We start from the raw sequence: 16,945 nt of genomic DNA, 5'->3' as shown, positions 1-16,945 counted from the left end.
TTCTTTGTCCCAAGCAAAATAATCCCAACCTATCCAATCTCTCCTCATAGTTAAGCTTTTCTAGTCCTAGTCCAACTTGTGTTGCACCAGGGCAGCATCACAGCGTGCCGTATCGCGAGTCATCATCGCCCTCTTGCCTGGACTCGCTAACATGATCAACCCAGGCCCATCACCCTGGTGTGATGTCAATGACCCATAGTGGGGAATGTTTACACAAGGATTGATGAAACAGGTTGGGGTTTGAGGGCTCCATGGGAGAGGGGGGTTGGGGGTTGGAACTGCGGGACACCACACCTCCTAGTGTGTGAACCGAGCGATGAGGGGGGTCTCCCTCGCTGCCCTGCCCTGCCAGACCCTTACTGCGCAGCCTGTCCTCCAACCTCCGGCTCCTCCTCGTCCTTCACATCCTTACAATCCCCCTCCTCTGCAGGGGCATCCGCCTCATCCTCCTCCTCCAGGATGTCTCTATGCTGCTGCGCCAGGTTGTGGAGCGCACAGCAGACCACGACAATACAGGAGACCCTCAGGGAGCTGTACTGGAGGGCCCCACCAGAGCGGTCCAGGCAGCGGAACCGTATCTTCAGCAGTCCAATGCACCACTTGATGGCAGTGTGGGCCTCATTGTACTGGGTCTCTGCATCAGTCTCAGGCTTCCGCAGTGGCGTCATCAGACATGACCGCAGCAGGTAGCCCTTGTCCCCAACGAGCCATTTCAGAAGTCCAGGGTGGTCCTCAAAGACCCCGGGAATGTCCAAGCTGTGCAGGATGTAGCTATCATGCATGCTCCCTGGGTCACGTGCACACACCGCATAAGGTACACCCGATCGTCACACACTATTTGGACATTCAGGAAGTGGAGAGCAAGGAGAGAGACAGTGAGAGAAGCAGTCCATAAGGTTATCCATCCTGAGCCCCTCAATCCCTCCCCGCAACCCGTGTCCCCATGACTCTGGATGTTGCCTACTAGACACCATCCCCAGTGCCATACCTCACCTCAATGGGCTGCTGACCACTGCAACATCATTGCCACGGTGGCCACAGGCACTGCCCATGCCCCCTCATGGTTGCCAATGGCCTCTCACATGGCTGTACCCGCCCTTCGCATGGTGCGGCATGATGCATTCTGCACCTCCAGTGCAGTTGCGTGGTCGCTGGTGAGCGGCACAAAGCTGCCCCTCCAGATCGCCAGTACCCCAGGTAGGACCCCCGAGACTACCGGCCATTGGTGGCAGCATGTGGCAGACCGGGCTCCGGGACCCATGTAGAGCATAATGGTGGATGTTCGCATTGGGAACTCTTGAAGCGTGGACCTGCAGGCACCCACCTGTGTTTCTGGTGCACTGGCTTCCGGGAATGGCGTGCAGTTCAGACCGATGGTGGAGGAGCACCCTCGTGACTTTCATGCAATAGGTGGCCAGTGTAGGGAGCACTGCAGAGTCCATGCAGTGTGAGGAGCCATGTTAACACCTGCAAACCTCCCTTGATTGGGGCAACAACTGCCAGGCCCGGTGTTTGTGACTGTTAGTACCTGGGATGGAAAGTCCACGATAAACCACAGAGCCTGTCCAGCAGACGATGTCAGGGTAACCAGTTTGACATTAGTGGAGTTGGGACTCAACGACACATGCAACCCCTCGGGGTCATTCAGTGGCCCAGGGAATGCGCACAACACGATCCCCAAGCCAGCAGCGACCTCTGACCTGTGGATCCCTGAACATGCCCAAGCCCCACCAATCCCCCCGCACCCACACAACCCTTCACCCCATCCCACACCATGGTAGCGGCTGCCACCCAATGGGAAACCTCTGGGAGGGGGGAACGATTGTGTGCCAAGCTCACTAATGACATTGAAATCCAGGTAATCTCATGCTAATAAGCTTTATGCACTTTCTGGCCACATGGAAGCGGCCGGGAAGATCGCAAACCATTTTGCGTGGGCTCGAATCGGATCTTTAGCTTTGCATACTATTTTCCCAGCTCACCGTCGTTTGCACACTCTGATCAACAGTTTTATTTGCTCATTCTACCACTGTGCAGCTGATCATGTGTAACTCATTGCAAATACTCATATATAAGATTTATACACACTAGTCCAACTGGACTCGGTGCAGTAGTGCCGTCTTTTGTCATGTGTGTACCTGAGTGTGAGGTCAAAGTTTTGAAAAAACTATGCAACCTGTTTTATGTCTCTGGCTTGTGCGTGTGTCACATGTGGTTCAGTGTGTACCAACCTCACCTCTGAGTCAGAAGGTTGTAAGTTCAAGTCCTACTCCAGGAATTGAGCGCAAAGTTCCAGACTGGCATTCCAGTACTAAAGAGTGTAACATGTTCAGAGGTACCATCTTTTAAGTTAAGATCTTAAACTAAGGTGCTGCCTGCCTTTGTTTTTTGGATGCAAAAGATCTCTTGGCCACAATTCAAAGAGCAGGGGAATTATCCCTGGTGTCCCGGCAAATATTTATCCCTCAGTCAACATAATAGCCAGTTTATCTGGTCATTATCACATTGTTGTGTTCAAATTGGTTGCCTCATTTCCTACATTATAATTGTGACCAGACTTCAAAAGTACTTCACTGCTTGTAAAACATATTGCAATGTCCTGAGCTAATAAAATACACTATATAATGCAAGTCTTTTTAAATCTATTGCTTTTAATAAACCCTTGGTTGATAACTGAAGGCTTGGTCTAATGCAATGTAAGCTATTTGCTGTCTTGTGTCTAGGAGGTCATAGGACCGACTGTGTTATGTGCTGTAAGATAAATGCAGTGTGTTTAATTGCTGGGTAACACTGTGCCCATTAGGTAATGCTGTGGTTCACAGAACTCTCCTATGGGAGTGCTTATTAGTGCTGAGCAAGAGGAATACATCAGCAAAGTTTGAAAGCATATTGACGGTTGCAAAGACTTTTGAGCAACTATGGTTCGTGCTTCATATAACTGCTTTCCAATATCGTTTTGTGTTAAATATCATGTAGGTCTGGTGACTTATCTATAATCTGGCCATTAACATTTTTAACCTCTTCTCATTTAGAATATATGGGTGGAATTTTCCCGCCCCACCCGCCACGGGAATCGTAGTGGCCAGGACACGGACCATGCAAAGGTCCGTTGACCTCGGATGGGATTTTCCATTCTTGAGGCGAGCATGGCCGGGCGGGATTTTACAGCCTCGCTCGACCCAAGACCGGAAAATCCCGCCCGAGGTCAACGGACATTTCCATTGTCTGCCCCTCGTCCGCTCCAATTCCGAGGCGGGCGGGGTGGTGGTATTCCGGCGTATATCTCCATTAGTGGCTCTTCCAAGTACAGCATGGTCCTTTGTGTCTCATCTGTAACTATCCCTTTACTTCTGTGTTTTATAAGCTTGTGCTATTTCCTTTTGTGTTGCTCAACAGTTTTTTTACTCAAATTCTTCGTCATCTTCCTAATTATTTTTAATTTCCCTTCTGTATTGTATTCTCAGTTTTATCCTCCAATATTTTCCAATTATCTGTTGAGGGAGCTTAACTCTGGATCTGGCTGTGCGCATGCTATCGTGTATGAAGGAAGAGAACAAGGACACCTAATCAATGGTGCAGCTATAATAATACATTATAGCTGACAAATTATGGAATTTAATAAGTTTTGATGCTTATGGTGCACTACAGGGAATTAGAAGATAAATGGTGCAACAAGTAGTAAAAAATCGGGACCAAAGTATAACAAACAAAAACAGCTGGCCATGTGAGGACATTAAAGCTCTGTTCCTCTCGGCAGCTTTCACATGATGGCATTTGTTGCTAGAGTGCCATAGGAAGAAGAGAAACTGAAGGAAAAACCCGCTCCCTTTTAAAGCTCCCATCAATCCACTTCATCTGAGTCAAGGCTGCTCCATCGCCCCATTCTATTTTAGTCAATGGATGTGTACCTTGTGATTTTTGTGATCTTAAAATTACTGCTGACAACTGGTTGAGGCCAATACCCTGCTGAATTAATTATTAAGAATTCAAGTATTGCCAACCTTGTGTGACCTGAATGATGGATGACCTGTCCATATATTACAATCACTTGTTACAGTGTGGCACTTAAACACTTCACTTCTTCTAACAGGAGGGTTAGCTCTTCCAAAAATGCATTTTTGTGCCAACAATTAATATCAATTCAGTACGCTGCGGCATTAACTGAGCTTAGTGACATGTAATATGCTATTAAATCACACCCTTAAATGGCTTAGGCAAATCTGTCATCAGTCATAGGATCCACGACCAGTTCTGTGCTCTTGTATTCTTTATTATTTTATTTCTATTTTCTGTAAGTCTTTGTAATTATATTTTAAAAGTCATAATGTCGCTATGTGCATTTTACTCCCAGAACAGGATATGGATATGTGAAAATAAAATCCAGCTGGTTACACTGTTCCTCACAGTGATACCATCTCCATTCTCTATATAAACCATATGCTGTTGAAGGCACTGGCTTTTTCTTCAGAGGATCAAAGGGAAGCATGAAACTGTGAGTTGAGTCCCAAATCTTCCGGGTGATTTTCTATTGTGTGAGATCATTGCGTGTGGCAAATCCTTCTCAGCAAAACAGGGGACAATGCCCCCCTGTTGTTCAGTAATTAACTATTCACGACCATAAACATAGGAATGTACAATTCTGACAGGTGTGATTTTAAAGTGCGCTTTTGTTAATAGGTTGTTAAATATGGAAAAATGCTAGACCTTATTCCATTCTTTGTCAAAAATTCTAGATTAATTTGGATAATCGCACTATCGTTTTTCATTCAACCCTTTCCTAGATTCTCTCATTTCATTATTCATTTTGCTGTATTCGTTATAACATCCATTCTCTCATTGTATCTGTAAAAGTGTGATGACGATAGCAACTTGAACTTGTAACATAGCCAAACATCTCAAAGCATTTTTATGGAGGAGGATCTGAATGTGGCGTACAAGCGACCAGAGATGTGGGGCAGGATTTTACGACATTTACCCCGTAAACTCCCACCCCACAGGCCAGCGGAGAATTCCTTTCCATGAACCGAGCCCGTCCCGGAATCGGGGCAGGCGAGGCGGTAAAATTCAGGCCGCGATCAATGAGAAAGGCCTTAAGATGGCTTTTGAAGAAGATGGCTGGTGTTAATGGGCATGCAGGATAAGACGTAGGCAAAGTAGTTTGGGATAAATTGGATTTTGTGCAGGATTGAGCTCGGAATGACACAAAACATTACCTCAGCTCATCAGGAATGAGTTTGCAAGAGTAGTGTAATGTATAATGGAAACAGACCTGGAACATCAAGACCTTATCTTGTCAGCTTGGGTTTTGTTTGTCTCTCTTGTGGGGACCATGAATTGGATTCAATTTGAATTTGGTTTTTGGAACAAGCAAGGAGATGGATTTGGGTTCGCCCAGTCCACTCTGAGCATTGGCTTTGTAACTTTAAGAATAACTTTTAAAACGTGGGGCACAGTTCATATGTAGCTGGATACAAGAATGCCAGGGGATGCAAAATGTTACATTAATAAGATAATTAGAATGGCAAAAGCCCAATGAAAGTACAGGAGACCATTCTTTGAAACCACAACTATTACAGCGAGGCTGTTTATACATACTCTTTCATGGGATTGTGGAATTTTGCTGCTCCCTAATTGCCCTCAAACTGAGTAGCTTGCTAGGTCATTTCAGAGGGCAATTAAAAGTCAACCACATCAATAAGGGTCGGGAGTCACGTGGAGGCTAGGCTGACAAATTTCCTTTCCTAACAGACAGATGGGTTTTCACAACAATTGATGGTAGTTGTCACAGTCTTCATTATTAGAGATCAACTTTATAAATCCAGATTTTATTAATTCAATTGACATTCCACCAGCTGCCGTGGGATTTGAATTCATGTCTGCAGAGCATTAGCCTGGGCCTTTGGATAACTAGTCCAGTGACATTACCACTGCGCCACCATCTCCCAGAGACAGTGCAATAATGTGTAATGATGGATGTTAGAAACTTTGGAATACTTAAACTGTGAAAATCAGCTGTCATCCATTAGATTTTGGGCAGAATTCTCCCAAAGAATTTCTAAACATCATAACAGCGAGAATAACAGAGTAATCCACGCCGGTCTCACAGGTGCACATCGCATCACAATTCGCCCACAGTCAGTCACTTTTTGGAGAGTGGTGAGCTTTGTGCCGATACGGGGGGGAGGTGATGGGATGGGTTAACCATGTCAGTGAGCCCAGCTTCAGAGCGCTCAGCGCTGTTTTGCAGGGGCGCCCCAATCTCAAAGTGTACTGGGAGAACCTCTCCTTCACGCTATAGCCATTGGGACCCCTTCCCTCCCAACTCATCTGCAGCTTGTTCCCTCATCCCCTCACACTGACACACTGGCGGTACTGCCACTGCCCGGCTGTCCAGTGGCCATTGCTGGACTGTCCGGTGGCCACTGTCAGTGTGCCAGGTGGGCCACGCCAGGTGGGCACTGCCTGATGGGCAGTCCCCGGCCATGTTTCAATGGCCTCCGATCCCCCTGGAGTAACCAAAGCGCCAGGTCTCTGCTAGTGGAGACTAGTACTGATACTCGCTATCATTGCACTGTGCCTGAAGGCTGATGAATTCCGTACACTGGGACTTGAACGGGCTATGCATATTTAAATGCTACTTTAAATATGCTAATCGGATTCGGGCCTGGTTTGCGCCGTTAGGAAGGGGCCAGGAGAATCACAAGCTGTTTGGCGCCGGGTGTGAAATGGATTTTTAGCCCCGCACGCTATTCTCTGGGATCAGTGTGATCCACGCCAGGCACAGCGAGGTCAGAGAATTGCCCCCTTTGTCTTCCAAACTTGGGTTGCGTCCAGTAAAAGTGATTTGAACTGTAAAAACCAGGATGAAGTACTGGTGGTTACAGATCTGGCACTGAAGGTAGGAGAAATTTGAGTTAAGAACATGGCCATATTAAAGCATATCACATTCAGTAACAAACTTCTAAATTGTCTTGGCAACAATGAGTTCAAAGAGAGAGATGACTCTGGGATGTGTACATTGTGAAGCGTACTGTGATGATATTAGTGTGGGGCTATAGCCTTAGATGCTTCAACTCTACCTTTTGCCCTGCACTTCCGCAGTTCCCTGTCCTGTATGAATCCAGCAAACATCTGCGACTCCATGAAGACCTCTAAAAACCTTCGGATACTCTTGGAAGCCACTGACTTGCGGAAAGCTTCTCTTTGGAATATTCGTTCATTCCTCTCATTTTGGGTCAGAAATAGAGAATAATGGCCGACAGTTTCCACAAAGAAGCGAATGAAGGCTTCAGAGACCAGATTGCTCAGCGTGTTGCACTCTGCATTGGGGTGGAGACAAAGTAAAAATTTTTTAAATGACAAATTTCATTATAGAGAGTTTTTTGAGCCTAACTTCTCACCTATTTTCAGTAATTTTATTTCGTTTCCTGTTTGCAACATAGTTGATCCCCACAACACTGGTGACAAATAGCTGCTGAACAAAGATGAGCTACAACTATCATTCCTGGCTGGCAGGCCTTTCCCATTGCTTGGAGAAGATTAGCATTGGACGAGAAAATGGCAAACAGTCTAATTATGCCATGAACAAAAGTGTTTTTGGGGGCCTGGTCAGTGTGGCAGTGTTTGCAGATATTCCAACGTTGAAGGTTCTGCTCCTCCCCAGGTCTTGCTGCTAAAACACAGATTCAGGCCCTCTTTTGGTGTTACTTCCGATGTTACCAGCGGGAATCGTGACCACTATGCACTGCTGGAGGGTTATCTTGCTTAACAGTATTAAGGGGCTACAATCTTTACATTTGTCCTGATAACAGATCAAGAGGAAAGAGGTATTCATTCCAGATTGGACAGAGCAATAATGGAATTGGATAACTAAATGGAATTGAAATGGGTGCCAATGACATTAAGAGAAATGGATGACATTGAAGGAAAGGTAAAATGGATGATAAGGATCATAAGAAGAAAGAGGCAGTGTATCTGAGTGGGTTCCAAACCCACACTGATGGTTCCACAGAAACTTGGGCTGATTTCCCTGCAGTTACATGACTTTTTACATCGTTTCTCTCCAGAGTCGTGCCTGGCTAGCACAGAACTTGCTCAGGCGCACATTCCTTTTTTATGTTTTGATAGGATGTGGGCGTCGCTGACAATGCCAGTATTTGTTACTCATCCCTAATTGCCCTCAAACTTAGTGGCTTGCTGGACAATTTCAGAGGGCACTTAAGAGTCAACCACATTACCGTGGACCTGGAGTCACATGTAGACCAGACCAAGTAATGACAACAGATTTCCTTCCCTAAAGGACATTAGTGAACCAGATGGGTTTTTACGACAATCACTGACAGTTGCAATGATAGTTTCCAGAGGATGGCTTTCAATTCCAGCTGCCATGGTTTGATCTGAACCTATTTTCCAGATTATTAGCCTTGGTTCCTGGATTACTAGTCCAATGACAACACCGCTACACCAATGTCTCCCTCTTTAAACCATCAAAAATGTTAAAATCGCACCCGCTCCTTTGGCACCTCCAGCATCCCACTGACCCCCACCCTCCTTTTACCCTTGGCACCACCCCCACGCCACCCCCTCCCCTCCACGAACCCCTGGCTCCTCTCCTACCCGCAGTTCTTCAAGCGATATCACAACAGGGGGCAAATGCCTCTAATTCAACGCTGATCACAAGAACCAGGGCAAAGCTCTCGGGGGAGAAACAAGGAAGCTTGAATGGCACATTGTTGGAGGATGAAAAGTGTAACTTTTACAAAGAAGGAATTAAGAGGGAAAATTGTCAGTCTGAATTGACGAGAGATGCAGGAAAGTGCCAACATGTACTGTTGGGGAGAAAATTGTACAAATTTCTACCGTGGAAAATGAAAAAAAGCACCAATTTAATTGATTGCAGGGTCAGAACAGTGGCTGACTGAAAAGATGGGATGTGATGAGAGGTGAAAGAGAGCCAGAATGAACTAGGGGGTTGGGAGAGAGGGGTCTGTGTCTGGGATAGGGTGGAGGCTTGACTGGGTAGAGTGCCTCTCATAACTGGACCCAGAGGCGGAGGACTTGCTGTGTGAAAGTGACTGTCGAGGAGGTCTTTGGGTAAATGATGGTTGGTATGCTAAAAGTAAAATCATCTTATTTTTATTTTCCATGGATTTATTTAAATCAGGGGTATTGGAAATTGTAGTGCTGCAATGTAAATGCAGTATAAATGTAGGTAATTAAATTAATCTCATTGTTATTTGCTCATGTATATAACTGTTAAAAACTGCTGGGCTTTCATTAATAATCTTGCTGGCCAATGATTTGCCTACTGGCACGATGGCACACTGGTTAGCATTACTGCCTCACAGCGCCAGGGATCTGGGTTCGATTCCCAGCTTGGGTCACTGTCTACGTAGAGTTTGCATGTTCTCCCCATGTCTGCGTGGGTTTCCTCTGGGTGCTCTGGTTTCCCCCCACAGTCTGAAAGACATGCTGGTTAGGTGCATCGGCCATGCTAAATTCTCCCTCAGTGTACCCGAACAGGCACCGGAGTGTGGTGACTGGGGGATTTTCACAGTGGCTTCATTGCAGTGTTAATGTAAGCCTACTGGTGACAGTAATAAATGAACTTTAACTACCCCCACCTTGCAGATGTTTGAATTTTATTCTGATATGACTTTCCATGGAAAATTATCCATACTTCATCTAAATGCTTCCCTGTATCAAACGGAATTAAGCTTGGAGGAAATGACTTCTTTAAAAACTTCTCTAAGGCAACAATTGAACGAATTTCTCACCGTCGTCCGATTCACTGTCTGAATCCAGATTCACCAGCTCATTCTTTTGCTCTAGAGCCTGCTCCAGAGCGGCCTGCAGTTTCCGTGGCAACAGTGAGTCCTCATCATCCATCTAAATAATCACAAAGTTAAAACAATATTTGATCCACTCTACTGTTTCCTTCACACTCAACAAATAAAAGTTATCTACTTAACTTCTGTTTACAGCACTATCTGGGGTACTGCCTTCATGCAAGATTGTCATTTACATATGCTGTGCTAATAACCGGGGGAGGGGTCAGTTAGGTCAGTTGGTTGGACAACTGGTTTGTAATGCAGAGTCACGCCAACTGCACGGGTTCAATTCCCGTACTAGTTGAGGTTATTCATGAAGGCTGCGCCTTCTCAACCTCACCCCTCGCCTGAGGTGTGGTGACCCTTAGGTTAAATACCACCAGTCAGCTCCCTCTCTCAAAAAGGGGGAGAGCAGCCCATGGTCCTCTGGGACTTTGGCGTCTTTCATTTAATCATTAATACAATAATAAGTTACAACAAAAACTAAACAGTGCTCTTCTTCAAGTGCAAAAAGATGACCAAGCACTTGACCAGAAGAACATTGCTTTCGAAGATGATACATTTTAATGCTCCTGCTTGGTGAAATGTAGAACAATATTTAGGCATCAAAAATACTCCTTCGTATGTTTACAAAAATTTGTCATGTAATAGTGTTTTTAATTTATACTTCTAAGCTTATCCTTAACCATCAGTCTAATAAATTAAGTTTTTTTTATTCATTCATGGGATGTGGGTTTCGCTGGCTGGGCCAGCATTTATTGCCCATTCCTGAGGGCAAATGAGTCAACCACATTAGAATCATAGAATCATACAGTGCAGAAGGAGGTCATTTGGCCCATCGAGTCTGCAATCCCACCCAGGCCCTATCCCCATAAACCCATGCATTTACCCTAGCTAGTCCCCAGAAACTAATGGGCAATTCAGCATGGCCAATCCACCTAACCCGCACATCTTTGTACTGTGGGAGGAAACCCACACAGACACGGGGAGAATGTACAAACTCCACATAGTCACCGAAGCCGGGAATCGAATCTAGGTCCTTGACGCTGTGAGGCAACAGTGCTAACCACTGTGCCACCGTGCTGCCCTGTGCCACCATGCTGTGGGTCTGGAGTCACATCCAGGCCAGACCAGGTAAGGATGGCAGATTTCCTTCCCTAAAGGACATTAGTGAGCTGGATGGGTTTTTATGACAATCAACAATGGTTTCATGGTCATCAGTAGACTTTTAATTCCAGATTTCATTTTATTGAATTCAAATTTCAGCATCTGCCGCGGTGGGATTCGAAATCAGGTCCCCAGAGCATTACCCTGGGTCTCTGGATTGCCAGGCCAGTGACAATACCACTACGCCATTGCCTGGAGAGCCACCCACCACCTTCCATCACCCATTCTGATGCCAGGCAACTGGTGCCTGAGAGGGGGTCTCTGATACAGTTTGTACTGCTTATTGAATTTACTTCAAAGTTTAATTTGTCCCTTTAATCAAAAGATCTTAATGATTTGTATATTTAGTGTAATTTACAATAATGTTCCTTTTGATGTGAAAGTTTGTAAAGAGTTGTAAGTTTGGCACAGGCCTGTAAAGTTTTTTTTACTCCCACATGATAGTCTGAACGGTAATTTTGATGACATCTGGTCTCCAACTCACATTCGAAGCATTATTGAGGTTTTTGGAAGGAAACATCTGCAAATTTTAACAGATGTTCATTGAGGCACTTAATGGAAAAGGCAGGGAACAGCAAGTGAGTCCTTTCACAAGGGGGCGCTTATGAAAGTTCTGACATAAGCAGCTATTAATGAAGGTAAACTCCATTTTGAACAGGAAGAGGACAAGAAGCTATTGTGTTTGCTGTTAAAGACTTGGATTTTGTTCACTATTTGATCAGACTTCTTGAAGTCCATTAGGAAAAGAACACAAAAATGTTCATAGACGGCTGAACACATGGACTCTCCTGCGTCTAAGCAGTACTGCACCTGGGGCTGGGGTGTACAGGGGTCTCCTTCCCCCTAGTGCCACATGCCAGTGTTTATCTGGGCAGGACTGTGCTGCGGGACTCATGCAGCCACCCCAACAAAAGTCCAAAGGTTAACCAGGGTGGAGTGCGAAGACAAGCAGAGCAACGTGGAAGGAGGACCGTGCAAGCTATCATTCATCAGCTACATCAGCAGAAAAGTGGCAGCTTTGTCCTCACCTACACTTGGGTCTTCCTTTTTCAATTTATTCTTTCAGGGACTAGACCAGCATTCATTGCAGGATTTTCACCCAAGGACAGTGAAGGAACGGCGATATAGTTTCAAGTCAGACTGGTCCAGTGGCTTGGATAGGAACTTGCAGGTGATAGTGTTCCCATGTTTGTGCTGCCCTTCTCCTTCTAGGTGGTAGAGGTTGCGGGTTTGGAAAGTGCTGTCAAAATGCTGCAGTGCATCTTGAAGGTGGAACACACTACTGGAGAGGAGCCAAATAGAGAACTGGGAGAAAAATAAATTAGGTGAACATTGCCCATGTGCATCAGTGGTGGAGGAAGTGAATGTTTAAGGTGGTGGGTGGGTGCCAATCAAGTGACGGCTTTGTCCTGGATGGTGTCAAGCTTGGGTATTGTTGGAACTGCATTCCAAAGATGTGCAGGTTAGGTGGATTGGCCATGCTAAATTGCCCCTTAATGTCCCAAGTTGTGTAGGGTAGGGGGATTAGTGGGGTAAATTCCTGGGGTTATGGGGGGTAGGGCCTGGGTGGGATGCTCTGTCGGAGAGTTGGTGCAGATTTGATGGGCCAAATGGCCTCCTTCTGCACGTAGGGATTCCATGATTCATCCAGGCAAGTGGAGATTATTCCAACACACTCCTGATATGTGCTTTATAGATGGTGGACAAAATTTGGGGAGTCAGGAACTGAGTTACATGCCACAGAATTCCCAGCCTCTCTGAACTGTTCTTGCAGTCACAGTATGTATATGGCTCGTCCATTCAATTTCTGGTCAATGATAACCCCCAGGATGTTGATAGCAGGAGATCCAGCGATGACCTTGAGTGTCAAGGGGAAGTGGTTAGATTCTTTTGTGCTGGAAATGGTCATTGTCTGGCACTTGTGTTGTACAAATGTTACTTGCCACTTATCAGCCCAAGCCCTGACTGTTGTCCAGGTCTTGCTGCACATGGACACAGACTGCTTCAGTATCTGGACATTGTGCAACCATCAGTGACATCCCCCTTCTGACCGATATCCCCATGGGCACTGAGGGCACAGCAAAATATCTTTTTAGTCAGGGAGTAGGGAGCATGCAGAATCAGTCTCAATGATGATGTTCCCTTACTTTGTTCACTTCCCACTTCCCTTCTTGGTTCCTTTCCGGCCAGACTGAAACTCAAGAGAATGTGGGAATGAACCAGCTCATTGTCAATAGGGACCAGTACTCCGACGTGCCAGCCCATCTCACTCCCTACAACAAGCTTATTTTTAATAGGAAACCTGTAACCTTCAGCACCTGAGGAATTGTGAATCCTTAGCCAATAATATTGCAATTCCAATTATTAATACATTAATAGTTTATAGCTTAGTGCATCTACAGGGATATTTTTGCTTTGAATCTTACCTGTCGGAGGAATCGATCTGTCCCTAGGTCAACCATTAGTGCCTGATGGAAAGAATTTCATAAAATATATGGTCACTTAGACATCTCCACATCACTTAGAATTCAACAGACTCTTCAAACTAAAAATGTTCCGCCCAACCCCCACATCAGATTAAATACTTAGTCTCGGCTTCCTGCAAAAAGATAGCCTCAATACTCGGGGAAATTTAATAAGTTGCTTCTCCCAGCCTTGGAATTCAGAACAAATAAGCAATTTGTTCAGGGATTGTGTTTAAATGGGTGTCAAATATGGAGCAGGCATATTCACATAAAAAGCACTAAAGACTTCCAGGAAGGGTGATGTTGAAATATGGGCTTTGGATCTTTGACACAATTTTAAGGCGAATTAGTCACATTGGTTCGTCAAACTGCTTCAGCAGTAGCAAAGTTCTGAGTTTAACTTGACCCAGTTCCTTGACCTGGTTACAGAATGCCAGTTCCACAGCTAGATTTGCCACAATTTTCAAGTCAGGGCCATGACTATATTGGACCCCGCCTGTATTTCCTGCATATACTCGTCAGATAAAGTCAGAAGTCACATTCCTAATCGTCAGTAAGTGGATGAAAAAATGTGGGCAGTGTGCCCATTATTTCCCGATCTGCATAGTCAGCTAGGAAGGCTCCTAGCCAATGGCATTCATTTGTATAATTGGCCTTTTGATGTGCAGTTTAAATTTCTGGATTATCCAGTCAAAAACCATAACAATCCATAATTATCCCTGTTTGTTATGATTGATGCAATCTCTTCATACCATTCTCTGGTTGGCTTGTCAGCACCCAATCCTCGTTAGATAGCAGGGTGGGACAATTTAACCTATGGGCGTCCCCTTAGTCTGTACAGAAACATGGAAGGGGGAGGGGGTGGGGGTAACTTCCACCCCTGTTTCCAGTGGGCAGGATTGGCAGAGGGGGTGGAGAATTGAGTGAGAAACCCAAAATGGATTTTACAGCCGGCGGGATTTCCCAACTTGAATGTCCCTGCCCCCCCCCCCTCCGCAAACCACCCCCCCCCCCCCCCCCCCACTCCACCCCCCGCCAGTGACGTAACCATTATAATACATTTAAATATAATTAGCGGGCCACCCTGCTGTAACAACCCCCCAGGTACAAGAGCAACCCCTCCCACCCAGCGGCATGACATCATGTCTGTGGTTTTCTCAACAGGTTTTTAAAAATGGGGAACCGGCGAACAGAACCCAATGGCGGCGCAAAGGTAAGTACAGCCCCAGGGAGAGAGGGCCGTGACTGGGTGCCAGGGAGATGCTGGAGGTTCCATATCTCTGGGGTGGGGGAGGGGGCACAGGTGGGGTCCATGTCTGTTGTGGCGGCAAGGTGGGGGGTGGCGGGGGGCAGTGGGTGAAGATTCTTTTTATTTATTGTTATTGTTCTGAATTGGGGCATCCATCTGTCAAGGTTGTTGGTGGGACGGACTCATTCAGAGCCTGCCTTGCCAGTACAGCCTCCATGATTATTTTTGTCTAAGTGTTTAAAAATATGGCAGGAAAAGGCGGCAGTGCAGCTGGTGGACTACACGCCACTTTTCCTGCCTTGAGTCGACACTTAGACAAAAAAATATAAAATTTCGTTGTACACAAGGTGTTCCTGTAGTGGCATTGAGTACATTGCTCTGGATTTGTGTTATAACCAGATTTCTTTGACATGTACCTTTGGTATTTTAGCGCAGAACTATGTGTCATCATTGTCTTATTGCCAAGTGTAAACTGTGTGATGATGTTAAATCTTCAAGACCTTTATGAGACACCTTCAATGGATGTTATCCATGAAAAAAACAAATCAGCTCTATAAAAGAGTAGCCAGAACTAGGCATAATTTCTTTCCCCCACTCGAAAATCAGTTCCCAGATAATAGAAGTTGGGAATTTAAAGTGAGTTCAGCTGGGACAGACCTCAGGTCAGCTATGAAACCTACCTCTGACTCCCTTGGTCATATTGCTACTTAACAGTTGTCAACCCAACTTGCCTTCCTGGCTGTAACGTGAGCTGATATTGTAAGTGATTCCCTCTTCTTCGATATTGCATTCCTCTACAAAAGCACTATCACGCTTCCCTCTTGAAGACACACCCTTGACCTTTCTGCCTGTGCCTCTCTCAGCCTTCAACCCGCTTTCTCCTCAAGTTTTTGTCACACCCTAGATTTTTGGGCAACTTTCCCTCAATCCGGTTTGAAACTTTGCAGCTTTTGACACGATCAACATTCCATTCTCCCCTTAACAACTCTCATATTGTTTAGCTCAGTGACACACTTTTACTTTGACCTATTCCTTCCACTTGATTTTATCCAAAGCATCTCTAGAAAAGGCAACTGTTCCCATCCATCTTTTGGCCCCTCCTTTACATCATGTGGCCCCAGGGTGACACAATCTGCCAATGTGGGATCAGCTTCGACATACTTGATGAGAACACACAACTTTCCTGTCTATTGAGTCTGCTGATCCACTTATTCCCTCTGTTTTCAGATTATTTGGCTGCCATCCAGTCTTGGAATGAAGCAGAATTTTCTTCTGTTTACAATTGGAAAACTAAAACTGTTGACCATTCAAGTGCATTGTGAAGTGCTTGGGACATTTCTTTATGTAAGAGATGTGTTTTCTGTTCACTATTTATTTTCTACCTAACCAATTATCACCTCAGCACTTAAGCACATCTCGTTTGGATTAATTCTGAAGTTACATTGCAAGTAAAGAAAGAGCTTTCATTCATATGAAAATTCAAGTTGTCCCAAAACACGTCACAGGCAATGATATACGTCTGACCTGTAGTCAGAGTTTCAATGTAGAGCAATGGAGTAAGAAAGTAAGGTTAATGTCTCATATCTTTCAAATAAAACATTTGATTTAATAGACCTAACAGGTAGGAAGTTTACCTCCTTAAAATAGGGAGGCCTCTCAGTGGTCTTACCTCTTCCACTGGAAGTTCCTTTAGTTTGGAGAGTGAACTGGAGAGCAGGCCCACTAGGAAGGGCGTCGGGCAACAGACAATGTCGATCATGGAGGACGGAAGCACTGGTATGAAGGTATGCTGCCAGGAGAATGGGTATAGCAGAGCCACCACAGCATGGGCACAGTTGGACAAAGTGCTGCATAAAGATATCACAACTCATGGTTAATTCTGCTTATCAGTAATATTAGTGTTCCTAAAATACTCTCTGACTTACAAAAGAAATGATGATAATCTTGGCCTCGGAAAATTTTACACACTGAAATTTAGGCAATGTCCCAAATAAAAGAGTGCACCAGGGCCTTTTCAACCAGAGACCGGACTGAAATTGTGAAACACCACAACAGCTTTCTCCTCATGTTTTATAGTGGAGTTAGCTTTTGTTTTCTTTTTGACTACTTAGCGGATATGATAGTTCCAGCAGCAAAGATAGTGAACATAATGAAAGGGGAATCGTAAGATAAAATCTTGTGAGCCTAACCAATCTGAATTAAATAGTCCTTCGATGGCACAAAACTTCAGTATG

The 16,945-nt window shown here is 45.2% G+C and overlaps 1 protein-coding gene across 4 annotated transcripts in view; it reads right to left on the bottom strand.

Annotated features, from left to right (window-relative positions):
• dennd2b (DENN domain containing 2B) overlaps positions 1-16,945 on the bottom strand; it is a 415,361-nt gene that overhangs the window by 12,112 nt on the left and 386,304 nt on the right. For all 4 annotated transcript variants that reach the window (XM_078220724.1, XM_078220723.1, XM_078220721.1 and 1 more), the window contains 4 exons: positions 16,381-16,558; positions 13,424-13,465; positions 9,777-9,888; positions 7,080-7,319 (listed from right to left, as the gene is read on the bottom strand). In XM_078220724.1, coding sequence (XP_078076850.1) covers positions 7,080-7,319; positions 9,777-9,888; positions 13,424-13,465; positions 16,381-16,558 — 572 coding nt within the window. The remainder of the gene's footprint in view (positions 1-7,079; positions 7,320-9,776; positions 9,889-13,423; positions 13,466-16,380; positions 16,559-16,945) is intronic.

The sequence above is a fragment of the Mustelus asterias genome, chromosome 9 (genome assembly GCF_964213995.1).
Source record: "Mustelus asterias chromosome 9, sMusAst1.hap1.1, whole genome shotgun sequence".
NCBI classification, from domain to species: Eukaryota; Metazoa; Chordata; class Chondrichthyes; order Carcharhiniformes; family Triakidae; genus Mustelus; species Mustelus asterias.
This window is presented reverse-complemented; position numbering and strand designations above follow the sequence as displayed.